Raw genomic sequence first — 25,576 nt, forward strand, 5'->3', positions numbered from 1 at the left:
ATGACACTCCTGCAGTGCTGGGCACTAGACCAGCTTGGCATTGGACTGCCTGACTCTGGCTGGAGCAGCCTTTGATGTTGACAGTTACTAAAGCAGGGGAAAGTGGGGCTGTAAGGGGACCCAGAGGACAAAACCAGTCCAGCTCTTGGGGGGGGGGGTTACAAGTGGACTATCTTGGAATGCCAGATGCAGGGGACGGCATCAGGACTTAGGTTGTGTCTTGCTGTCTTTTGTAGTCCCTGCCTGAAGCATTTGGTGGGCCACTGTGAGATACAGGAAGCTGGACCAGATGGACCATTTGTTACCAAAAGGGCTGTTTTCTTTAGGGGGAATTATTACACTACCCTTATTGGAACCTCAGAATCGCAGGCTGGATAACAAGAGGGTGTAATGCCGAGAAATTCCCTTTAGCTCAAAGAGGAGACTGGGAGAAAGATAACATTTAATAAAAGATTATAGTTTTATTACAAAAGCACAAAGGTAAACATAATGCACGTGGAAAAATGATAGGTATATCTTCCTTGGTCCCAGTGCTTGAATCCAGTGTACCTAGCTTTCATGGTGGTTGCAAGTGGAGAATGTTTGGTGCATCCGAGGAAATTAGAAAAAGGAAAGGTTGTAGGGAAGGATTTTAGGGGTCCCTGGTCTGCCAAACCCAATTGATAACTAAAGATGGGGAGAGAAGGGGAGAAAAAAGGGGGGGAGAAGGGAAAGAGTTTCAGGTGCCAGATAGTTACCTGTCCTGTAGAGCAGTTGGGGGGGGGGTGGGAGAGTTCTGTGTAGAGGACCCTCTGACACAACACAGATGTTGTGATTGCGAAAACACGTTTTTTGCCGACTCATGTACACTTTTTTTTGCCGACTCATGTACACTTGAGCCACCCATGTTGATGACTCTGGCACTGACTCGGGCCTCAGGCCACTGATTCAGACATGAGTAATGAATGTGAACAACTCAAGTGAGTGGGTGTGTTGCCTACTTTTCCCCACGGCTTGAAAGACCTTGTGGGACCATTTAGAAGCCAGCAGTTCCAGCCAGGAGGCAGGGAAAGCGTAATGTTTTCCGTTTGCATTGAGCAGGAGGTGGGAGAGGTAGGCAGGAGCAGGCTCTCTTGTCTGATTTCTGGGTAGTCTGATTTTTTTCTTTGGATGAGGGAGGGCAGAAGGAGGAGCCCAAGAGGGTTTTTGCCTTAGAAGTGGCTGAAGAAGCCTGGAGGGGGAAGCAGGTGGGCAAGCCAGGGGCAGGTGGTTCGTAGCGATCACACTTTCCAGCCTCATGGCTTCTGCGGGCTCCTTTATTACTTGGGAGGAGGAAGCCTCATTGAATGACTGGCGCAAAAGGGCTACTTCTGAGTAGAGGTGCAAAGGATTGGGTTGTAGTGCTAAGCCTCCCAGCTGCTGTGTGTGACCCTCCTCCTGCTTGCCACTTCTGTCTTCACTCTCACGCAGCCTCTCCTGCCTTGCCCAGTCCCGTTTGGTCCATGCCCTGGTGTGCCTGACCCATGCTGCCCACTTCTCAAAAGACTCTAATCAAATTGATTTGGGAATTTGGGGAGGGCGAGTCACCACAAGCACTCGCTACGACTCATGCACAAGTTGAGTTGCTGGGGGCGGAGACTCGGGCACTGACTCGATTCTCACTGCAGTGCCAAGTTCCCATCCCTGTCCATTACTTCCACTCTGCCAACCCACCTGCATTGGCAGGCCTCCAACATCCAATAAACCTTGAAGATGCCAAGTATTATGAGGGTAAACTATGCCTTCTCAACATTCCTATGTATGTGTTATCAGGACAAAGGTTAGTTCTTCTACAGAGAAATAGCTTAAAGAGGAATAAGTCTGAAGCTGAGAAAGGATGGAGGGACGGTGCATAATTCTTCAGCAGCTTGATATTTCTCTGCTTGAACGAGGACCTTTTCCCACTTGAGAATCTAAGAGGAATATTCCAATATATTCATTAAATTTTAGGAATCCATTTTCCTTCCCATTGCTCTCCACAAGGCTCCTTTCACATCCTTGTTCCTCAAACTGTAAATCAGAGGGTTGAGCATGGGGGTCACCACTATGTAGAAGACTGCAACAAATTTGTCCTGGTTTGACGATCTGTCTGGTGGCTTCAAGTACATAGCTATGGCTGTGCCATAGAAGATCCCAACCACTGTAAGATGAGAGCCACATGTAGAGAGAGCCTTTCTCCACCCCTGTGCTGAGCGGATTCTCAACACTGCCAGACCAATGCGAACATAAGTCACCAGAATGAAGGCAAATGGTACAAGAAGAGTAAAAACACTGCTGCCTAGTGTAACACCCAAACTGGCAGAGATATCTGAGCATGCCAGTTTCACTACAGCTTGCACCTCACATAAAAAATGATTGATAACATTATGGCCACACAGTTGGGTTTTCATGATGAAGGATGGTACAACAGATAGAAGAAAAGCCAAGGTCCATGTAGAGGCAGCCAAACAACCACACACCTTTCTGTTCATGATCAGTGAGTAGTGGAGAGGGCTGCATATAGCCACAAAGCGGTCATACGCCATGACAGCCAGCAAAATGCATTCCGTCACACCAAGGAAGAGGGAGATGCGCATCTGAGCAAAACACCTGGCATGGGAGATGGTGGGATTTTCTGCGAGGCTGTGGGCCAACATCTGAGGGATCGTGCTGGAAGTGTAGCAGATATCAAGAAGGGAGAGGTTGCCTAGGAAGAAATACATGGGGGTGTGGAGGTGCGAATCTACTGCAGTCAGAAGCACAATAAGTCCGTTCCCAGTGATGGTAATCAGATAGAGGAAGAGAAACACCACAAAGAGCACTTTACGCATGAATGGCTGGCTCGAGAGACCAGTCAGTAGGAAGATCTCTGGTTCAGTCTCGTTCTCGTTTGCAGGGAGGGTGGAATTGTAAAGCCTGGTCATGATGTCCTATTATATGCATGGAGGGTAAATAGAGAAAAATAGATTAGCTGTAATGTAATGTCATGTTCTCATCACTATTTGTGGAAACATGATGTAATCCTACTTGTTTGCATGCTCCCTTTAGTGCTACAGTTTAAGAAGACTTCGGCAGGCCAGTATTGCATCTAACTGTAGAATATTCATGAGTAGTAGAGAAGAAATGTTATAAACCCTGCAAGCATTGATCTGGAGACAATCAATTTACAGCGCAATCTTAACTTGCGCTGGGACAGGCCAGCATGCCTGCGCTGTATCCAGCACGAGGTTCAGGCATTTAGTGGCTCAGTCCAGGGCAAGAGGAATCGCTTCCCCTTACCCGGGGGAGAGCCACTGCAGCCCCAGTGGGGCTACTCAGATCTTCGCCACCCCTGGAAGTAGCACAATTCTGAGCAGCCTAGGGCTGGCCCAGGCTGCCCAGGTACAGGGTCAGGATCTAGCATAACTGCTGGATCTGCTCCCTGACCGCCCGTCCTCAGGAATGCCTGCTGCCCACTCCCCACCCTGGAATGCCTCCCTCCCGCCTCCTACCCGCCCTCCCCAGACCCCTGCCATGGCCGAGCTTGACCAGCGCAAACTCACCTTTCCCAGAGCCCACGATGGCACAGGGTGGGGTGCCTCCAGAGTGGCGCACTTTCCTGACGCTCCTGAGCCAGCACAAGGGACTTGGGCTGGCCTAACACCATGTTAGGATTGCACCCTGATATGGACATATAGTATTTCCTAATCTTCTTCAACCCGAAATCCACTTACTAAGATAATAAATGTGATTGTACTGTCAGAGATCCCTAGGAAATACAAAGTGATGGGGAGATGAGAACCTACAACGATCAAGAGGACAATGAGGTGTTCCCCGAGCTTTGCAAATATTTGTGAACTGTAGCGCTTTTCAATGTGAAGGGAATCTGGTTATCCCCTTCCCCCTGCATTCTAAGTCTGAAAGAACTCAGAGAGACAAACAGCCCACTGTTCTGACATTCACTTCTTCTGTTTATTCAAGACAATTGTCTGGCACAGAGTCAATCACAGCTAGCATGCTGGTCAGCTATGAGAGAGATGTACAATCAGATACAGACATTCCATGTTTATATATCTGTTCCAAAGGCCTGATGCATATTCAAATTCAGTCTATTACCAAAATTGGCAAATTCTCCTGCTTCTTATAGATTAGTTTCTATTCTCAAAGTCATATGGTTTTCAAGAAAGCACAGTCTGAATACAAAATTCTACTCTCCTCGTGTTTCCTGTTTGTTGAGATTAATTACATTCTTTTAGGGAAGGTCAAGTCACATTCCTCAAGCAGAGATATCTCCTCCCGTTACTCAGAGACTATGGACCTCCACAGATAAAACCTGAAGGCTGAACACATCATGGTATAGCATATTACAGTTGTTCCCAAACTGATGGGTCATAACCCACTGGGGAACCAGAAAAGGGCCATTCCCTTTTAAAGGGAACGGCTCAGAAATTGGCACCAACGCAACTGGGGCAATTGTGCTGCTGCCGGGGACAGAAGGGTTTTATTAAGCTTACCTGGGGGTCGCTATGGCTCTCCAGAGGGTCTGGGGAGCCTGTGACTCCCTCTGTAGCTCTCCATGAGCTTCCAAACTCCTTTGAAAAAGAAAAAAAAACTGGTTGCACAAAAAGAAACAGGAAGTGTTATTTTTTGTTTTTCAAAGCCGATTGGCGACTCATGGAGGCCTGCACATGGGGTGGCAGGCTCCCCAGACCCTCCGGAGAGCCACAGCAACCCCCAGGTAAGTTCTAAAAACTTTTCTCTCCCTGGCAGTAGCACGATTGTCTCGATCATGTTGCTTCCCCCTCCCCTCCCCATACTTACAGGGTTCCCAAAGTCTGAGTAGGACTTTGGGAACCACTGGCATATTATATATCCCAGTTCCAATAAGATGGGCCTTAATGGGCCTTTTCAGGACCACACATAATAGTGGACTTCCATTTTCTGACATCAGTGAAATATTCCATGCCACTGAACTTGGAAAATAATAATTTGGATAGAACATTTTGAATGTGTTAAAATGTGCTGAATATGTTAAAACCTGGCTTCTCTTTATCGAGGGGGGTGATATTCCACAGTTCTGATGCAGTTATTTTGCTATGGCTTTTCAGTTGTGCTGTGTTGTTTTACTTCAGGCCTATTTTTTAATTAGTTTTTTTTCCACCTTTGGTAGTATTTTTTTAATGTTATTGAGGACCTCCTTGGGTTGCCTTCATAAGTAAGAATGGCAGCATAGGAAATGTTCTCAGATACATGAGTTTTGAATGTAAATCTTATGGACACTTGAAATGTGCAGTATAATTGGAAAAAGAACCTTGGAGAACTTACCTTCAGCCAGTGGAAAATGAACATGAAGGACTCGTCTGATCTTCTTCCTGAAAACATCTGGCTAGAGACAATTCTCTTGTCCTCTGTTGTTTGATGCAGCTGGATTGGACTGCCTTGTGCAGCCAGCTGCTGTGCATGTTTATTTAGAATTAAGTACCATTTTAATTAGTGGAGTTTTCTCCCTTGTCTGTATGGAAAGGATTGCAGCCTAAGGACAATTAAAAAATAATGGAAGAGAGTTTCATAAATCGTCATCATGCAGACAGTGAAACAGTTGTGGATGAAGAAAAAAATCCAAATCTTCCCAATTTGGAAGTAAGAGCAAATGAACAACAGCAATAATAAATTCACCAAAAGTTACAAATGACTATATTGTATGATTAGGTTAGGTTTATAATGTGAGTGTAAATTGGATCAACATCCCTGCCGATTCCACTAGCTATTTACAACTGATAGGTGCCATGTAAATATCTCACTCTCCATGACAGCTCCTATTGGGGTTCTGCAAATGGATTCGATACCAAGAGTATTGCATCAAGACAAATCTTTTAAAAAATGGTCCTCTGTGATAAAGAGGACCTTCTTATCTGCATGGAAGAGTAAACCTGAGATCTAGACAAGGTGGAGCAACTTCACTGGAAACCAACCTATTTGTGTGGCTAGAAACTAAGGAAGGCACCTTGTAATTATAACAGGATAAAACTCTTACCAACAGGCTTTTCCTGCTCTAAGAGATTACCTGTGCAGGCAGAATTGCCCATACCACTGAGAATATGTCCCAAATTGGCAATTAAAATCCTGGCCAGTATAGGATAGGCATGCCTTTCAGGCATTTGCAAGCTATATTTCCAGCCAAAATAGTAGGCAACGATGGGCACAGCAGTAAAATATGATCACAAGAAGTGTGTAACTTTGTATATACAGGTGGGGCCTTTGTATCCAACAGGAGATCCGTTCTCGGACCCCTCGCGAACACTCAAAAATGTGGATAAGGAAATTTGTGGTTTTGGCCCCTTTAAACCTTTCAAAGGTGACCGGAGCTGTGCTCTGGTCACCTGTGGAGGGCTTTCTGAAGCCCAGAAACTGCACGCATCCGCCTGCGGCCTCTGCAGGCTTCCGAATGGCCCCGTAGCACGAAAAAATGCTACTTCCGGTTCCCTTATACCTTTTAAGGCATCCTGAGGACCTGGGAGGCAAACAGGCAGTGAATGCTGTCAAGCCGTGGTTGGCATTAGATGCAGCCGATCTTATTGTGAATTACACCCAAACATTCTTTTCTGACAGCCCTCTTCATTTTGCCGTGTTGTAAAGTGACCAGGAAGCAGCCGGAGGTCCCCTTCCCCCAGGGAAAGAAAGCCCCAAGCCTCACAATGGGGCTTCTCAAGCCTTTCTTTGGCTATTTTGTCAACATAGACTTGAGAGACAGAGTTCAGGGTACGGAGAAGCAGAGCTCTGCCAATTCCACTTCCAGTTCCTCCTTCCCCCATCCTTGTTCCATGCTCCCCCCACCCCCCAGAGGCTGCACTGACACCTGACAGTTACACTTACCCCCTGGTTGTGGCATGTCCTCTTCCTGACAGCGCTGACTGGCGTGGACCCTCTTCCAGCACTCCCTGTTCACTGGGTACCATAAACATGCTTTAAGGCATGTTTATGGCACGCAGCACCAGTGCAGAGCTCAGCACTGGTTCTGGGCCAGTTTAGGATTGGACCCTAAGCCCTCACTAATGCATTCGGAAGGGCCGTAGACTTACTTGGTTCCCCTTGTCATCCCTCTCCATTCCTTTACTCTTCCCTGGTACTTTCCTGCCTCTTTCACTTCACTCCTCCCTTCCCTTCTCACATTTATTTCCACTCTTCCTTCCCTCTGGCCCAAACAGATCAGACTCAAGGCTTCTCAGCGCTTTCGTCTTGTTTTTGCCCTTCCTGCTTCCTCTTGTCCTCCTCCCTTCTCATCATCCTCAAGTCTTCTTCTTCTCCCCATCCTGCCTTGCCCCAATCTTAGACTGTCCCTATCACCCTCAACCCCTCCCAGCCTCCAGTGCTCTGGTACAGAGGCTGTTGAGGCCTGACACCAGTTCTCCACCACAGCTGTTGCTAAGGACAGAGGTCAACATTGCCACATCCGGAAGCGGAACACTGGTGTGGCGGTTGGCTGATTCCATAAAACACACATTTTTGTCTGGTTTTCTTTGGCTATCGTTTGGACCCAAGTTATTTAGGGCTCAATCCCATTGCTGGGCAGTGCCAGCAGCTGTTTTGGGGAAACAAAGAAACAAAAAGAACCTTGGAGAACCATGAAGGACTCATCTGATCTTCTTCCTAAAAACATCTGGCTAGAGTGGCACTTCTGCACCAGCAGTGAGGATGAGTCGCCAGCACTGATGCCCATAGCAGTCAGCGCTGACCTCAGTGCTAGGAAGATGACCCCACAGAGTGGCCAGTGGTAAGTGTTCCTGCCAGCCAGTGCAGAGGCTTTTGGGGGCAGTGGGAGAGCAGGGTGGGGGTAGAACTGGGCCAGGGGAGGGCAGGTCAGAGGATGATTAGGCCCAGGAGGGGGGACAGAGATGGTGGCAGACACTGCCACCTGGCCTTCTTGGTTCTGCACCAGAAAAATAGCTGGTGCACCACACCTCCACCACAGCTGTTGCTAAGGACAGAGGTCAACATTGCCACATCCGGAAGCGGAACACTGGTGTGGCGGTTGGCTGATTCCATAAAACACACATTTTTGTCTGGCTTTCTTTGGCTATCCTTTGGACCCGAGTTATTTAGGGCTCAATCCCATTGCTGGGCAGTGCCAGCAGCTGCTATGCTGCCCCAACAGCCACTGTTGCAGAAATTCTATAAGGCACATCTGCACCAGCAGTGAGGATGAGTTGCCAGCACTGATGCCCATAGCAGTTGGCGCTGACCTCAGTGCTGGGAAGACGACCCCACAGAGTGGCCAGTGGTAAGTGTTCCTGCCAGCCAGTGGAGAGGCTTTTGGGGGCACTGGGAGAGCAGGGTGGGGGTAGAACTGGGCCAGGGGAGGGCAGGTCAGAGGATGATTAGGCCCAGAAGGGGGGACAGAGATGGTGGCAGACACTGCCACCTGACCTGCAGGGCCCTACACTGGCCTTCTTGGTTCTGCACCAGAAAAATAGCTGGCACAGCTCTGAGGAGAGCCACTGGGGCCACTGGGGCTTTATTATCAGTATGGGAACAAACAGGGTTCCCTTACCCTGAGGAGACTCCAGCACCTGCCCCAGCTTCACAGGATGCAGTAGTGGCCATATGACACTCCTGCAGTGCTGGGCACCAGACCAGCTTGGCATTGGACTGCCTGACTGTGGCTGGAGCAGCCTTTGATGTTGACAGTTACTAAAGCAGGGGAAAGTGGGGCTGTAAGGGGACCCAGAGGGCAAAACCAGTCCAGCTCTTGGGGGGGGGGTTACAAGTAGACTACCTTGGAATGCCAGATGCAGGGGACGGCATCAGGACTTAGGTTGTGTCTTGCTGTCTTTTGTACTCCCTGCCTGAAGCATTTGGTGGGCCACTGTGAGATACAGGAAGCTGGACTAGATGGACCATTTGTTACCAAAAGGGCTGTTTTGTTTAGGGGGAATTATTACACTACCCTTATTGGAACCTCAGGATCGCAGGCTGGATAACAAGAGGGTGTAATGCAGAGAAATTCCCTTTAGCTCAAAGAGGAGACTGGGAGAAAGATAACTTTTAATAAAAGATTATAGCTTTATTACAAAAGCACAAAGGTAAACATAATGCACGTGGAAAAATGATAGGTATATCTTCCTTGGTCCTAGTACTTGAATCCAGTGTACCTAGCTTTCATGGTGGTTGCGCGTGGAGAGTGTTTGGTGCATCCGAGGAAATTAGAAAAAGGAAAGGTTGTAGGGAAGGATTTTAGGGGTCCCTGGTCTGCCAAACCCAATTGCTAACTAAAGATGGGGAGAGAAGGGGAGAGAAGGGGAGAAAAAAGGGGGGGAGAAGGGAAAGAGTTTCAGGTGCCAGATAGTTACCTGTCCTGTAGAGCAGTTGGGGGGGGGGAGAGTCCTGTGTAGAGGACCCTCTGACACAACACAGATGTGTTGGAGGGGGAGCCAGAGAGAGCGTGTGGCAGCCAGCCCTCTCTTAAAAAGGGTTTTTTTAGAACGTGCTGAGCTGGATGGTAGCTTTGCTTACTACCACCCAGCAGGATGCTTTGAGTAAGTAAAACAATGAAAGGATCAGGAAGTCAGTTATCAGCAATGGCTGGCTTCTTAGGTGAGGGGAACTTACACAATACAATGAATACAGTAACCCAGGAAGGCAGTTCAAATTTGCATAGAGTACTTAAACAGTGATTGAGTTAGGAGACACTTTTGCAAACAGTGATTGGGTTAAAACAATACAATGAATAGGAGACACTTAAACAATGATTTACTATGCCAGACTTCTTTCTATATGTGAATCATAGGGAGGTGAATTTTGTAACCATGAGCTTGTGACTTGACCTGATTGTGGCCTGTATGAGTAGTTTGGCCTGCATGATATTTTAGTCCATAGTAACATAACCAGATATAAAATCACAACTAAAAGGAAAAAGGGGATTTTCATATAACACATTGGCCTGATCCAGCAGGGCCCTTCTTATGTTCTTGTTGGGGGGGGGGGTAAAGATAGCTTCTTTCTTCCTTGCCTCTGCTTCACTCTTCTTACTGCTTAAACTGGGAATGGTCTTGGTCTTAAACTGGGAAATATAAGTCTTGGCTGCCACCACTCAAGCTGGGAAGCTCAGACAAAAAAAAAGGCAGCCTTGGGAAAAGACTCTGTCCTGTGTTAACGTCGAATACCCAAATACAGGTGAGACCTTAAAACAAAATGGAAAAATGCAATGATCTGAGAGACAGGGTGACCGATTCCTTCCTGAACAAACATGGATCAGAGGAAAAGGAGTGAAAATACAGGAAGTTTCTTGAAAAGTGGATGTCATGATTGTCACCAAAGGGGTCAGGGAGAAATTAAAGAGAATTCCCAAATCCTGTTACAGTCTGTGGGGCTTCCTCCCAGAAAAGTGGTTACTTTCCTGTTTCCCGAAAGGACAAGTGGGGTCCCACTTGTCCTGCCCTGCCCTGTGACTCTACTCAGCAGGCAGTCCTGCTAGTCAGTGGGGCTTACTCCCAGGAAAGGGGGGGCAGGAGGGCAGCCTCAGAGCCCCTGCCTGTGCCTCTCTGCTCAGAAGGCAGTCCCCATACAGTCAGTGGGGCTTAGTCCCAGGAAGGGGGGACAGGAGGGCAGCCTCAAAGCCCGCCCTGTGCCTCTCTACTCAGCAGGCAGTCCCTGCGCCTGTCCCTGCTGACTCCTGGGTAGGTGTGGGTAGGACTGGAGCCAAGGAGCTGGGGGTGTTGCGCAGGCTCCTGCCCTCCTTTGGTCCTCACAACAACCCTGTGAGGTGGGTGCAGCTGAGAGAGTGCTGGCCAAGGGCACTCTGGAGGCGTCCTGGCCAGTGGGCTGTGAGCCTGGCGCAGCCCTGCCTGGGGAGGGAGCAAAAGGTGGGTTCGGCGTGCACACCGGAGCCATTTTTCGCCAGCGGGGCCGACGGGGGCCCGTCAGGCTTCCCCGGAGAGAAGGCTCGTGGCGCAGAGAAGAGTCCAGCGGCAGCAGGCTCCTCGCGGCCTCGGAGCTCCCTCTGCGCCATGTGGGCCAAGACTCTTCCCCCAACGCGCCTGGCGGCTTTGCCCTCGAGAACCCGTGTCAAGCAGGCTCCACGCGCTGAGCGGCGGGGGAGGAGCCTCTTCAGTGAGCCACAAGGTTCCTGATGCTCCGGCTTCCCCACGAGGCCCGCTTAGCGCGTGCACGGAACAACATCCGGTCTGCTTTGCCCCAGGCGGGATCAGGAGCACACCAGGCAGCGGCTCTCCTCGCAGTAGCCCGGATAGCTGTCTTGGCTGGCATCCTCAGAGCTCCTCCCTGCGCCTCTGCTCAGCAGGCAGTCCCCTTACAGCCAGTGGGGCTCACTCCCAGGAAGGGGGGACAGGAGGGCAGCCTCAGAGCCCCACCCTGTGCCTCCTACTCAACAGTCAGCCCCCTTATATTCAGTGGGGCTTACTCCCAGGAAAGTGTGGGCAGGAGGGCAGCCTCAGAGCCCTCCCTATGCCTCTCTACTCAGCAGTCAGCCCCTCATAGTCCATGGGGCTTACTCCCAGGAAAGTGTGGGAAGGGGTCAGAGCCCCACCCTGGCCTTTCTTCTCAGCTGGCAGTCCTGTTACAGTCAGTGGGGCTTACTCCCAGGCAGTGGCATAGCTAATGATGGTTTAGCTCAGTGCCAAACTGAAAATGTTGCCTCGGAAGTGATGTCACAACAGGAAGTGACATCACACCCGGGTTTTTCAAAAAGTGAAAATTGGGAGGAGCCCATCTCCTCCCCCCAGCGGCTCGCCACCCACTTGCTCTGCTGCCTCCCCTCAGTCAGTGTCATAGCTAAGGCATCTATCTGCTACCTGAAATCAAAGAAGATTTGTAGCCCCCCTCCAGACAAAATCAAATTTAATTAAGTAAATAACTAAAAAGTATGCCGCTTATCGGTCAGAGACACTGTGCTGGGGTGAAGAGGGATCGTTATTCTCCCCTTGCTAAATATAAGAGGGGCACCACTTGAAAAAGTGCCTATTTACCCAGTTAGCAGGGGTAACTGTATGGAAATACATGGAAATGAGAGCTGATGAGAGTTAATATAACACCTTATTGGTTTCATGCTGTATCATGATAACATGTCATTGCAACATGTCAATAACATAATAACATGTCATTTCCTCTCAGAACAATCAGTTTCATTGGTCTGTTTTGAGTTAAGAAAATCCACTTTTTGTTCCATAAGGCAGTTATGTTTTCATTTTATGGTTAATTGGCCATAACTTGATAGAATACAGATATTTGAATGCAGTTTGCATTCAGCATAAAATTACCTTTCCAGTGATATATACCATGATGATATTGTTCATACATACCAAGATTTTCACAATTTTGGTCACTAGTGTCAAGCTCAGCTTGTTGCTCCCCTAAAGCTTGATGCCTGGTGCAGCTACTACCCCTTGCACCTCCTTAGCTACACCACTGCTCTCAGGAAAGTGGGAACCGGAGGGCAGCCTCAGAGCCCCTCCTTGTACCTCTCTACTCAGCAGGCAGTCCCCTTACTGTCAATGGGGCTTACTCCCAGGAAAGTGGGGACTGGAGGGCAGCCTCAGATCCCCTCCCTGCGCCTCTCTACTCAGCAGGCAATCAGGAGGGGCCTGATCCTGAACTCTCAGTGAAGGACCACTGCCAGTGCTGAGTGTTGCAAATGTACCATAAGTTATATAGAATATACCTCTTATATTTACTGCTGTAGAGTATTAATAAAACTGTGCCTGGAACATCTTCCCACAATTCATCCATGCTTCCACCTCCTCTACTTCTTTTTAATCCTTCATCACAACCCACCTTTCCCATGAACCCTTTTGCCAAACATTATGTTACAGTTTCACTAAGCCACTGTAAGTGAAAAGGGTAAATAATTACATCGTCTTTCCACGACTGCAAGAGTGGGAGGTGCCTTTCTGCCACTTTTCTCGCTTGAACTTTGCGGTCTGCTCACTGTACAGCAAGAGGGCCGCAGTGGCTGTGGGTGTGCCTCAGCTACCTCAGTTAGAGTATACTACTAATAATGCCATAGCTGTGGTTTCATGCTCAAGTTGACCAGCTCGTGCAGGAAGATGTCTGTGGCTGGGTAGGCGTGCCTCTTTTGGCTTTCTGAAGGTGCCCTTATAAAAATATAGGTGTGGAGAATACGGGCATCGATCCCGTTGCCTCTCGCATGCGAAGCGAGCGCTCTACCATTTGAGCTAATCCCCCTGTTGGAGAGAGGCAGGATGCAGTGGCTATTCTGAAGGAGGAGAGATGAGAGTCCCTGGACTGTCTGACAGCCAGAAAAGAAAAATAGCAGCTCTAAGATCTGGAGAATGCAGGCATCGATCCTGCTACCTCTTGCATGCTAAGCAAGTGCTCTACCATTTGAGCTAATTCCCCACTCTATGGGCAAAAGCTTCTTGGGCCACCTGGCTTTGTAAGGAACACACTTCAACATCCTCCAACATCCTATAATGCCTTTGGAAGGAACACACTTCAACATCCTCCAGCCAGAGAGCTACTTCCAGTGGCTGGCTGGTTCAGGGGTATGTATCAGTTTGAATCCCAGGGGAGGCTATGCATGGAGGGAGGAGGGGCTCATATTTTTATGCACTCTCCACCACCATTTGCTTTGCTTGAGCCTGCTGCTTCATTCAATGACATGAGGACCACAGGGTCCAAGGTGTGGGCAGCCTAAAAAGGAGAGCAATAGCTTCAAAGGCTAGAGAATACAGGCATTGATCCTGCTACCTCTCACGTGCTAAGCAAGCACTCCACCACTTGAGCTAATTCCACATACTGCAACCAGAGATGTGACCAGCAGTCTCATAGCCCAATCCTGAGCTCTTCAGCGCTGGTGATGCAAGTGTTCTGCTGGTGTTGCAAACATGCCGTAAGGCACACCCACACCACCCTGCTGCAAGTCAGTGCAGGTGCCAGCCCCGCGCTGGTTGGCACTGAGCCCAGCGCTGGCCAGATGCTTCCCAGAGCTAGGTAAGAGATAGCAGTGAGGGCCTTGGGATGGAGGAGGCAGTGGCATCGCTAGGCTGGTGTGAGTGGTGCAACCCGCACCAGGTGACGCGCTGGAAGGGGGTGATGTACTGCCCACCTGCTGAGCACTTGTGTGCAGGAGGGAGCATGGCTGGCAATGCGGGGTGTATGGGAGAGGTGTGCTTGTCTGCCTCCACTAGCCTTCCAGAAGGAGCCTTTCCATCCAGAGACTGGAGGGTTATTTCGTGAGTGGCTGAGCACTCAAGAATGCGCCCATGCAGTTCCCTGCAAACCTCATTTAGTTGAATGAGACTCACCCCCCAGCAGCTGAGTGTGTAGCATAGGATGGTAGTCTCCAAGGCTGCCATCCTAGACACACTTACTTACGTGGGAGTAAGGCTCAGTGAACTCTGTGGGGCTTACTTCTGAGTAGATGTGCTCAGGCTGCTGCTGCCCTTTCCCTTGCCAAGAACAAACACCATTTCTGAACAGAATGGGAATAATACCATCATGTTATATATCATTTGATGCATAAGTTCATGCAGAATGCATGAAACAAACCACACTGAAATACCTCTATTCTATCAAACGTTATAGCCAAGAAACCAGCAGGGGCGGGGCAATGACGCATCACCATGTTTACTTCCGGGGATATTGCCCCACCCACTGCATGGGAGGAGGTCCATTATGGGGGTGACTTGCTGACCTCCCGCACCAGGTGATGCAGACCCTAGTGACACCACTGAGGGGAGGCATTCCAGGGTGGGAGAGGGCAGCGCAGGGGGGAACCAGAGCAGGAGGGGGTAGGAATGGCAGAGCTCTGCAAAATAACCAGTGCAGACTAGAGAAGTTTCATTTCAGGGCTTGGGGCTTCCCCAGGGGAGGAGACCTCTGGTGGCTTCTGCAGGACTGCAGCATGCAGCAGTAGCTGCTTTGGCACTGCTGCACCCGGCAGCAGCCCCGCCTTTAGGATTGGGTTGTCAGTGAGTCAGACTAGGGTGATAAGAACACCAAGGACATGGATTCAAGTCCCATGTGAGCCAGCAAGCACAGAAAGGTGTTTGTGATGTGGGCATGGGCATCTCTTTTGGCTTTTTGTAGGTTGCCTTAGAAAAAGTGTGGTGTGGAGACAGGCGTCAATCCCAGATGTGTGGTCAAAGGGGTGGGCAGCCAGAAAAGAAAAGCAGCAGCTGCAAGGGCTGGAGAATGCAGGCATCGATCCTGCTACCTCTTGCATGCTAAGCAAGCGCTCTACCATTTGAGCTAATTCCCCATGCTGCAGGCAAATGCTCCTTCTGGCACATAGCCTCAGAAATACCTAGGAAGGAAAACATGACAGCATCCTCTGGCTGGAGGCCTGCTCCCACCATCAGGTCAGGTCCCAATTGGCTGCCTGATCTAGAAGTATGTCTGTTGCCCTTGGTACCAGAGGTTGTGAGTTGAAATCTTCAGAGATTTCATGCATGGGGGAGATTTTATGCATTTTATGCAGAGAGGCCCACACCTTTTTATTGCCCTTGACCACCACGTTTGTTGCTTGAGCCTGGCAATCCTCTCCTGCAAAGTGGCCCCAAGTGCCAAAGGCACGGGTATAGCTGGCTGCTGCAGTCAATAAAATGGTTGGCAACCTTCCGTCTCGAAAGACTATGGTATAAGCCTGCAGCACCTGGTATTCCCAGGTGGTCTCCCATCCAAGTACTAACCAGGCCTGACCCCGCTTAGCTTCCGAGATCAGACAAGATCAGGCATGTGCAGGGTAACTGTCAATAAAAGTGGACTGCAAATAATATAAAGGCTGTGGGTGTGAGCCTTTGCATTATTTTTTGCATGGTTCTGTTGTTCTGTTTGTTTCAACAAGCCAGCAGAGAACAAGAGGGAAGAGGTGATGGAGGATGGATGGTCTGCCCAAAAATAAGAGGAGGGTCGGCTCTGAAATGGATACTTTGCTGTGCTTCACTTCCCTTTCCCTGTTCACCCAGTTACAAAGGTGGGAAACATGGGGATTATCTGCAAATTCAGGCAGTAGATCCACTAATCTAATCCCTTATCATTTTGATAGCAGTTATGGATATAATTTCTTTTGAAAACTAATCTTAACATTTAATCAAACTGATGCAAGCACCACAGTCAGGTCATAATGGGTGCTATATTGATTCCCAATGAAGCCTTGTAAAAACTTGTCTCTTTTAATTATAAAATGATGTGTCATGTTACAAATTCATGTACAAGAAATCAAGGACAACAAAGTACTAATTATCTCAGACAGAAACAGTGGCATCACTAGGGGTGCAGGGATGCAGACGGCACTGGGTGACATCCTCAGGGGATGTCACCCCTACTGGCCAAAATTTAGGAAACTTTTTGGAAAATTAGCATTTATGAAGAATACCATCATGCTATATAGCATTGGAAAGGTAACTTTCATGCAGAATGTAATGAAACAAACCATGTTGAACTATCTGTATTCTATCAAATGCTATGGCCAATTAACCAGAAGAAGAAAACATAAGTACCTTATGTTACAAAAAGATTTTCTCAACTCTTAACTGAGCAATAAGACTGAATGAGACTTATTGTTTTGAGAGCCAATGAGATGTTATTATGACACAGCAAACATAAGGCTGTGGTTCTCAAACTCGCAGACAGTTTGAGGACTGCAGTAAGTCCTTGCAGGGGAGGGGGAAAGGCAGTGACGCGACCCCCAAGATCACGTTGCTAAGACGGCTGCAGGGACTGGCATGTACTCACCAGTCCCTGAAACAGCCTCCCTGGGGTGCAGGGAGCCCTAGGCGAGCATCTGCAGGGCTCCCCAAAGCTTAAAAAGTGAAACCGCAGCAATCGCGCCCTGCCTCCGCAAAACTGGAAGTGGAGCGTGATTGCTGCACTTTCACTTTTCAAGCTTCAGGGAGCCCTGAAGGTGCTCATGCAGGGCTCCCTGCACCCCAGGGAGGCTGCTGCAGGGACTGGTGAGTACACGCCAGTCCCTGCAGCCCCCTTAGATGCCTTCCCCCTGCTCCCACCCCTTAAGGGGAAAGAGGCCAGGGCCTTCTGTCTGGGGCGCTGCGACACCCCAGTTTAAACAGCCTTGCCATAAGGTATTAGTATGAGCTCTCATTTCCAAGTATCAGAGCCAATACTAGAATTCTTATTCAATCGTGTGTCATCAAGTTTTGTAGGTTACTGATTTGTTGGGTGACCTGCATTGTTATATATTTAAATAAATAAATGAAGTGAACAGGGGTCACACCAACCCTAGTGATGCCACTGCATTTAGGCTGTGCAAACGAAATTGCATTTTATTCTGTATGGTCTGGTATGGGAGGAGGTCCATTATAGGTGACGCAATGAACCCTTGCACTGGGTGATGCCAACACTAGTGACACCTCTGGACAGAAATAAGATGACAGAAATATTAGCTGAAAACCTATTATTCCAGTACATGGTAAACATAGCTTGTACATCTGCAGAAGTCAGAGGCAGACTGGATGGGTGTGGAAGGTTAGCAGGGTGAAGCAAACATTTCACATGTATGAACTGGATTGGGGACAAGTATCCTCTGAACCAACCCATTCATTGGGCAATCTAGTTATCCTTGGAATGCATATAGCACATTTGCAGCCCAATCTGATCCCCCCACCCCATAGAATGAAGCAAGTAGGTGCAAACTGTATGCTATGGTGGGAGGGGGAAGCAATCAGACAACCAGCAGGAGGTAAGTAAAAATATTTACTTATTTACAGGAGGTAAGTAAAAATATTTTACTAAGGGTGCAGTCCTAACCCCTTATGTCAGAGCTTTCCAGCACTAGCATAGCAGTGCCAATAGAACACATGCTGCATCCTGCAGTTGGGTGTCACTCACGGAGGCCTCCTCAAAGAAAGGGAATGTTTGTTCTAGTACCTTAGAGCTGCATTGCCCTTATGTCAGTGCTGGAAAGCACTGACATAAGGGGTTAGGATGTGCCCTAAGTAAAAATAGAATCCTGGCACAAGTCGTTGCCTCCAGCTACACCTACAAATTGGTGTAACTACCTGCCACAATGGCCTCTGAAGCCTTGCTGTTGTAGGTTTATCTTTCTCAAATCACATTGAAACTGTACAATGAGTGGTTAAACCATTAATACATGATGGGCATGACAAAAAGGGTAGCTAGAGTTTCTAAAACAATCAGAAACCCGAGTGCTTTTAGGAGAGCGTTTTCCTTCCCATCACTCTCCACAAGGCTCCCTTCACGTCCTTGTTCCTCAGGCTGTAGATCAATGGATTGAGCACAGGAGTGATCACCATGTAAAAGACAGCTCCTAATTTGTCCTGGTCTGAAAAAGATTTTGTTTGTGGCCTCATGTACATGGCCAAGGATGAGCCATAGAAAATTCCAACCACAGCAAGGTGGGAGCCGCATGTAGACAGAGCTCGGCTCCGACCTTTGACTGATTTGATCCTCATCACTGCCAGTCCAATGCGCCCGTAGGTCACAAGAATGAAGGCAAAGGGCATTAGAAGGGTGAAAGCACTGGTTCCTGATGACAGATTGACCTTCCCTGAGGTATCTGAGCATTCCAGTTTTATTATAGCTAGCACTTCACACATAAAATGATTGATGACATTACGGCCACACAAGTGGAACTTCAAGGTGAAGCACGGCACAACTGACAGCATAAGAGCAGCAGTCCAGGAGAAGACAGCCAGACACACATAGACCTTTCGGCTCATGATGAGCATATAATGGAGAGGGCTGCATATAGCCACAAAACGGTCATATGCCATGACAGCCAATAAGAAACACTCTGTTACTGCCAGAAAGAGAGTAATGCTCATCTGGGCAAAGCACTTCCCGTAGGAGATGATGGGCCTCCCCGTAAAGCTGTGGGCCAGCATCTGTGGGATAGTGCAGGAGGAATAGCAGATGTCAAGAAGGGAGAGGTTGCCTAGGAAGAAATACATGGGAGTGTGAAGGTGAGAATCCATTGTGATCAAAAAGAAAATCAGGCAGTTTCCGAAGACGGTGATCAAATAGAGGAACAGGAATGCGAGAGCAAGTGACATCCGCACCCAGGGCTGGGTGGAGAAACCCATCAGGATGAAGAATTCCGGCTCTGTGCCATTATTCCCTCCAAAGTCTACAGAATTGTTCATTTTTTCCATAGTCTCTGTTTATCTGCATGGAGAGTGAAAAAAAGAAGGTGCTACTTAACAGCTTCCACAATTTTATTCTATACTGTGGACCGGGGGGAGTTTGTTGTCCAAATCATATCTGTCTGCATGCTATATTTAATTATGAATTTGAATTACGAAATGGAAAGTGGGCTTTCTTCCCCTTCCCCTACATGCTTGCCTCACCTCTCATGACCCCAGATGTTCAGGTAGGAGTATTATGTTCAAACAGGGTATCTACAGGTGAAATCCAATGCACATAGGCCAGATTGTACAGTCAATATCCCAGAAAAAAAATCCAGGAATTGACTGTATAATCTCAAACTCCATTCATTGTACACATTTAGGCCTTATTGCCACCAGGATCCACCCCTTCCTCCCCCCAAACACCCCCTGCTCTCTTCCCTCCTTGCTCATGACAAGCCTTCTCCACTTCCTTCCCTGCCCTGGTGCAGTCCAGGGTCCCTGGTGGTGGGGGTCTACACTGCAGCTACTTTGTGGTGGCAGCTTGAAATGGCCTTGCAGCAGTGTGATCTTTGGGCTGTCACTGGGCATTTTACAACTGTGGGCTGCTTGTCCCACTGCCATAAAGGCCCATAGGATTGGGCTGTAAACTATTCAAAGTACTTCATAATCATTATCTAAGGAATCGTTGCAAGAACCTTGTAAGTTAGCAGAGTGTTCTCACCCCCTTATTGGAAATGGGGGAAAGGGACTGAGAGTTAGTAGCTTGACTACTAGAGCTGCCAGATCAGTCAGCTGGAGGAACACGATTACCTTTAATGCTCCCATTGTGGTGGGACAAGAGGCAGTAGCTAAGGGCACAATCCTAACCAGGTCTACTCAGAAGTAAGTCCTATTTTGTTCAATGGGGCTTACTCTCAGGAAAGTGTGGTTAGGATTGCAGCCTGAGGGCCCAAACCTACGGTCTGCACTGCGCCTCTGTGGCGCGGACCACAGTCGCAAGCTCAGCTCCGGCCGGCACTGAGCCACCGCCTGGCGGGCGCCCGCGTTCTGCAACTCGGTGGTGCCTGCGACCGCTGGGCTGCAGAACGGCAAATGGGGCCGGAACGGGGGCGTTCCAGGGAGGGGGGAGGCCGGCGTGATGCGGGGAGGGTGGGCATGCCAGAGGCATGCCTGGGGGCTGGTGGGAGGGGGGCTAGGTGTTCGTGGAGGCTGTGTGCCTTACATGAGCACCTTTAGCGGCGCCCAAAGGGTGCCGCTAAAGGGAGTAGCCCCACTGCGGATGTCCCCTGCTCCTGAGGTGCCTCCCACGGTAGGCACCTCAGGAGCACTGGATTCAGCGAGCTGGATTCAGTGCTGGATTCAGTGAGCTGGATTCAGTGCTGGATTCAGTGAGCTGGATTCAGCAGCACCGGGGAGCACTGGATTCAGCGGCAGCCCTTGTGAATTGGGCTGCCCGTTAGGATTGGGTTGTCAATCTCTGTCTGCTGCTGCAGGACAATCAACATGAGCAGGGAATTTCCACTTCTGCGCTTGGCAGAGACAGTTCCAGTCTGCACTTTACCAACACTGAGTAGTTACTAGTAGATAGGTCCTCCTTTTGATGTCAACAGCCTGCACCCACCCAAGGGCATCTGAAGCAGAGATGCCCTGTTCACAGTGAACATTCTGCTATATAGGCATTATATACAAATATGATCTTTGTAGATCAGGAGATGTTAGACCAACTGAAATGAATAACTTAACTGGATATGAACGGATCTGGAACCATTTAAAAATCTAGCAACTGTTCTCATTTTTGTATATACCCCTTTTGGAACATAAGTAGAATTCGATATTCTAAGCTAAACTGGAACTGGAATTAGTTATGAGGGGGAAACAAGGAAGTTATCTTAAGGCCCAATCCTATCCAATTTTCCAGTGCCGGTGTAGCCATGCCATTGAGGCATGCACTGCATCCTGTGGTAGGGAGGCAGTCACAGATCCCTCCTCAAGGTATGAGAACAGTTGTTCCCTTTCCTCGGGGCGACATTGCGGTTGCACTGATGCTGGATAGTTGGATAGGATTGGGCCGTGAATCAACTGATCTGAAATTCATATACAGTAGTAGCAACTTGCAGCATTTTACTTACAGTCAGTGCAACCCTATGCATATTTACTCTGAATCAAGTCTCATTCAATTCAATATGTAATATAGCTGTGTTGCAGTCTGTATCTATGAGATAGCATATGAATTTTCAGTTTTGACTGTAGAATCTACAAACATTTGAATATCCAGTAATATCCTGGAAGGACTTACCTTATCTTCTGGCCCAGGAATCATCTATCCTTACATAAATGTTTTGTCCTTTGATGTTTGGTAGTGCTGGATCCCACAGTTCAGAGATGTTTCTAAAAGGATATGACAACATCTCATAACTTGTCATATAATAGGACTGGTTTAAGTGTTGCTTTAAGATTTTGTTATCATGACAACAGGCTAGGAAAGATTGCAAACATTAAAAAAAATTTAAGATCAGAGAAATATGTAAACAAATTGATGTGTTAATGATAATCAATGGAAACTATTAACAGCTGTACTGAGTCAAATGGCAAGCTACCATGCGAAGCAAAAACCAATCAAGCACACCTTTCATCTAATATATAGTGCCATTACCTTATTTGTGCAAACAGATATAAAGACAACTGTATAAAGTCAAAGATTTGGGGGAATTGGCATGATCATGAGTGGTAAATCCTTTTCACTTAAAAGCAGTAGTAAGAACTAGTCTAGACAACACGGAGTAGCATAATTGCAAGCAAATCCATTTGTGTGCTTAGAAAGTAATGAGAGTCTTCTCATTATGATTCAGAAGTATTGCCAACAACCTTTATAGACCTAAGTCATTTCAGGTCTGAGTTCAGAGAGGCATAATAGGTACCCTTTGGGAATATAGCTAAAATCAGCAATAAAGTAATAGCTTACATGGGATAATTAACATCAAAGCTAGGTAGCAAAATTTATTGTCAAAATTGTACTTCGCTCTTCTGAATTGGAAGAGTTCTGCTTCCAAGAAGTGAGGGAGTGCAGTCTTCTGAAGTGAAGGAGGAATGCAGTGTAAACAAGAGTTTTGATTCCAGTGAATTGAGTCTTATTTCTCCCAGTCAAACTGAAAGAAACTGAAGGTGCTTAAATATCTATGGTGGTATACCTGCTATGTTTCTACCCAATACTGTCAGTAGATGTCAAGCAGCTTCAGATACCCTTCTTACAATGATATTGCTAAGGAATTCCTGGATGTCTATAATGAGACCTTTATCCATTACAGATACTGTTCTAGGTGGGTGCAGACACAGCTCACATGGGACCCTGGTCAAACCTGTTGGGTCTCGCTCTTGTTTTCCCTGTGTGAAGTACAACTCAGTCTCCTCTGTAGCTGTTCCAGAATTAATTGGTAGTATTGAGCTTCTCTGAAAACCAGTGGCAGGTATTAGATGTTCTTGTTGAGCAACCTAATTATATACCACTTGTCTGCCTTCGGGAACAGACAGACTGAGTGAGTGAGTGACAGCACAATCCACCCCACCAAGTGTCTTAAAGGTACTGAAAAGCACATTCACAACTATAGGTTGAGTCTTATTATTCGCAGGTCTCACATGGATGGCAAAAAACACACTAAAGCAAATAAATTTAAAGAACAAAGTGGCTTGGCTCCTGTGATTTAAAAACAGCCTTGCAGACCTTTTGAAATGCACACAGAGGCAATCAGTCTCTCTCCAGGCACTTAGGCTTCACTAGGAGGCAGCAATCCCTCCCTTTCCTCCAGGAGCCCCAGCAAGGGGGAAAGAAAAGAGGAGGTGATAATAGCTGCCATTAAGTTTTCTTTCACTTGCTCATGAGGAAGGGAGGAGTGAAGCCAGCAGAGAGAATGACTGATGGATGGAACAGCCAGCTGCGCTCTCTCACATTAACTGTTTTGACTGTTTTCCTTTAATTTAAAGGCTACTTATCACATTGAGATAAAAAAAAAATCTGTGGATAATTAGGTTATACCTCTAATCACTTGCATGACTGTCTCTCTACATCAGTAAAAAGCAGCTTTTAAAACTGTGATTTTAAAAGGATGCATTTTTCCCCACTCTCCAGGGATCAGCACATTCCTCCTCATTTGCAGGGGTCGTATGTGTTGAGTCAAATCCGTGTATAAAAAATCCATGTATAACAAGACTGGACCTGTATTTGGGAGCAGACTGAGCAGAGCTGAACCCGGGCCTGGACAGGATGAGTTTGTGCTAGCCTGGGCAATCCAGCACAGGGGGTGGGAGAGGGTAGCAGGAAGGAAGAATGGAGGTGGTGAGGAAGTGTTTTTGGGTGGGGGGAGGGCGACCCAGAAGGTGGAACGGACCCACGAGGGGGTGGGATCAGCCACAGCAGTGCAGGATGGATCCTTACCCCCCCCCGCTCCCCGTCCCCAGCTTGAGCAAACTTACATGGGCTGCTTGAATTTGCGCCCAAGAAATCACAGGCACAGATCTAAATAGGCTGGCTGGCACGCAACACAGGGTAAGGGGAATAAAATACTCCAAGTTTCACCCCAGCCCTCATCTACCTTGCCCTGGATTCAGCATAGGCCAGTCAGCCTGCCTGTTCCAGTGTAAGTTAGGATTGTGCCCTCTATGTGTGCATGTGCGAAAACCTGGATTACAAGCTTTGCATTCTATTAAATGTGTGGCTTTATTGTATTAAAGCAGCCATTTTCAACCACTGTGCCGTGGCACACTGGTGTGCCGTGAGTGGTCCACAGGTGTGCCACAGGAATTTGAGGGAAGGTCATTTATTAGTAGGTTCAGTAGGGATGTGAGGGCCCCACCGGCAGCATTTTGTGCCTTGGCAATTATCGAAAACCTGATGGTGTGCCATGACAGTTTTAGTGCCTTGTCAGTGTGCCGTGAGATGAAAAAGGTTGAAAATTACTGCATTAGAATCTGTACAACTTGTCTGGATTTTAAAACCTGCCCTTGCCGTGTCACAAGGCCTTTGTGATGGCATGTATCAAAGTGTCTCTTAGAGTCTGAAGGTAACATGAAAACACATGAAACAGTTCCTGCTTGTGTAAAGGCATACATGGATGGATAGAACTGATAACTTGGATCCTTTCCAATCTGGTTTGCAACCTGGTTTTAACACCAAACTGCCTTGATGGCTCTGGTGGAGAACAGGTCCTTGGGGATAGACGGGGCAGCACGGCTCTCCTAGACAATGTGATGTCTTTTGATACCATCAGCTGTGGTAACTTACGGGGCTGGCTGGGAGAAATGGGACTTGAGGGCACCATTTTACTGTGGCTATAATCCCACTTCTTAAACCTCTTCCCGAGAGTGATACTGAGAATCTAATGCTCTACCTGATGGCCACTGGACTGTGGGGTGCTGTAGAGTTCCAACTTATCCCCCATGCTGTTTAACAACTACATGAAACTACTACAAGAAGTCACCCAAAGGTTTCGGTTGAAGTATCAAGCCAATGGCACTCGGACCTACAATTTCTAGTCATAGAGAGGCGGTGTGTGGAAGCAATTTTGGCCTTGATGAGAGCTAACAAATGGAAACTTCACCTAGAGGAGATATATTCATGATTCCTCTCTTATGCAGGGGTGACAAAACTTGCTTAATCTAAGAGTCACATATGATAAATATCTGATGTTTCAGATCCACAAGAGAAGTGTTTGAGAACTGCAATATTTAAGAAGCATTTAAATTCTTAAATATACGTATTTACTTACCATGAACATTAAACTTATGTTTTCATCCAGTAGACTCTCAGTTTATACTTGGTAAATAATTACAAAGCTTGAAAAAATTTATTTACAGTTTTTATTAATTGTGATGCTAAAAGCAGCTCAGCCAATGTATTTTGAGGAGCTGAACATAATGTGTCAAAGAGCCACAAGATGCTTGCAAGCCAGTGGCATACCTAAGGGGGTGCAGGGGGTAGCAGTTGCACCGGGCATCAAGCTTTAGGGGGGCAACAAGCTTAGCTTGATATTAGTGACCAAATTTGTGAAAACCTTGGTATGCATGAATAATACCATCATGTTATATATCATTGGAAAGGTAATTTAACGCAGAGTGCAATGAAATAAACTGCCAGAAAATGAAAACACAACTGTCTTGTGGAACAAAAAGTGGATTTGCTTAACTCCACACTGACCTATGAGACTGATTGTTCTGAGTGCCAATGAGATGTTATTATGATACAGCATGGAACCAATAACTTTTTATTTTATTTATTTACTTAATTAAATTCAACTTTATCATACAGGGGAGGGGGGCTACAAAATCTTCTTTGACCCAGGAAGCAGATAGATGCCTTAGCTAAACCACTGATTGGGGGAAGGCAGCAGAGCAAGTGGGTGAGCTGCTGTGGGGAGAATTTTCACTTTTAAAAAGCCGTGGCGTGATGTTACTTCAAGTTGTGACATCACTTCAGAGGCAATATTTTGAGCTTGGCACGAGGCTACACGATCATTAGCTACGCCACT

General features: G+C 47.6%; 2 protein-coding genes and 3 non-coding genes across 5 annotated transcripts; all 5 read right to left on the reverse strand.

Annotated features, from left to right (window-relative positions):
• Positions 1-1,964: 1,964 nt before the first annotated feature.
• LOC136638710 (olfactory receptor 13H1-like) lies at positions 1,965-2,921 on the reverse strand. The gene has a single exon (XM_066612744.1). The coding sequence runs from the start codon at positions 2,919-2,921 to the stop codon at positions 1,965-1,967; it is 957 nt and encodes a 318-aa protein (XP_066468841.1).
• Positions 2,922-13,100: 10,179 nt separating this feature from the next.
• On the reverse strand, positions 13,101-13,173 carry TRNAA-CGC (transfer RNA alanine (anticodon CGC)). The gene has a single exon. It is a non-coding gene; the product is annotated as a tRNA-Ala (tRNA).
• A 101-nt stretch (positions 13,174-13,274) lies between these two features.
• Positions 13,275-13,347, reverse strand: TRNAA-AGC (transfer RNA alanine (anticodon AGC)). Its single transcript has one exon. It is a non-coding gene; the product is annotated as a tRNA-Ala (tRNA).
• Positions 13,348-15,138: 1,791 nt separating this feature from the next.
• On the reverse strand, positions 15,139-15,211 carry TRNAA-AGC (transfer RNA alanine (anticodon AGC)). Its single transcript has one exon. It is a non-coding gene; the product is annotated as a tRNA-Ala (tRNA).
• A 2,911-nt stretch (positions 15,212-18,122) lies between these two features.
• LOC136638711 (olfactory receptor 13H1-like) lies at positions 18,123-21,378 on the reverse strand. Its single transcript, XM_066612745.1, has 3 exons — positions 21,355-21,378; positions 20,018-20,267; positions 18,123-18,865 (listed from the first exon to the last, which is right to left on the reverse strand). Exons 1-3 carry the CDS (start codon positions 21,376-21,378, stop codon positions 18,123-18,125), a joined length of 1,017 nt encoding a protein of 338 aa, XP_066468842.1.
• Between the last annotated feature and the right edge of the window lie 4,198 nt (positions 21,379-25,576).

The sequence above is a fragment of the Tiliqua scincoides genome, chromosome 2 (assembly GCF_035046505.1).
Source record: "Tiliqua scincoides isolate rTilSci1 chromosome 2, rTilSci1.hap2, whole genome shotgun sequence".
Lineage (NCBI taxonomy): Eukaryota > Metazoa > Chordata > Lepidosauria > Squamata > Scincidae > Tiliqua > Tiliqua scincoides.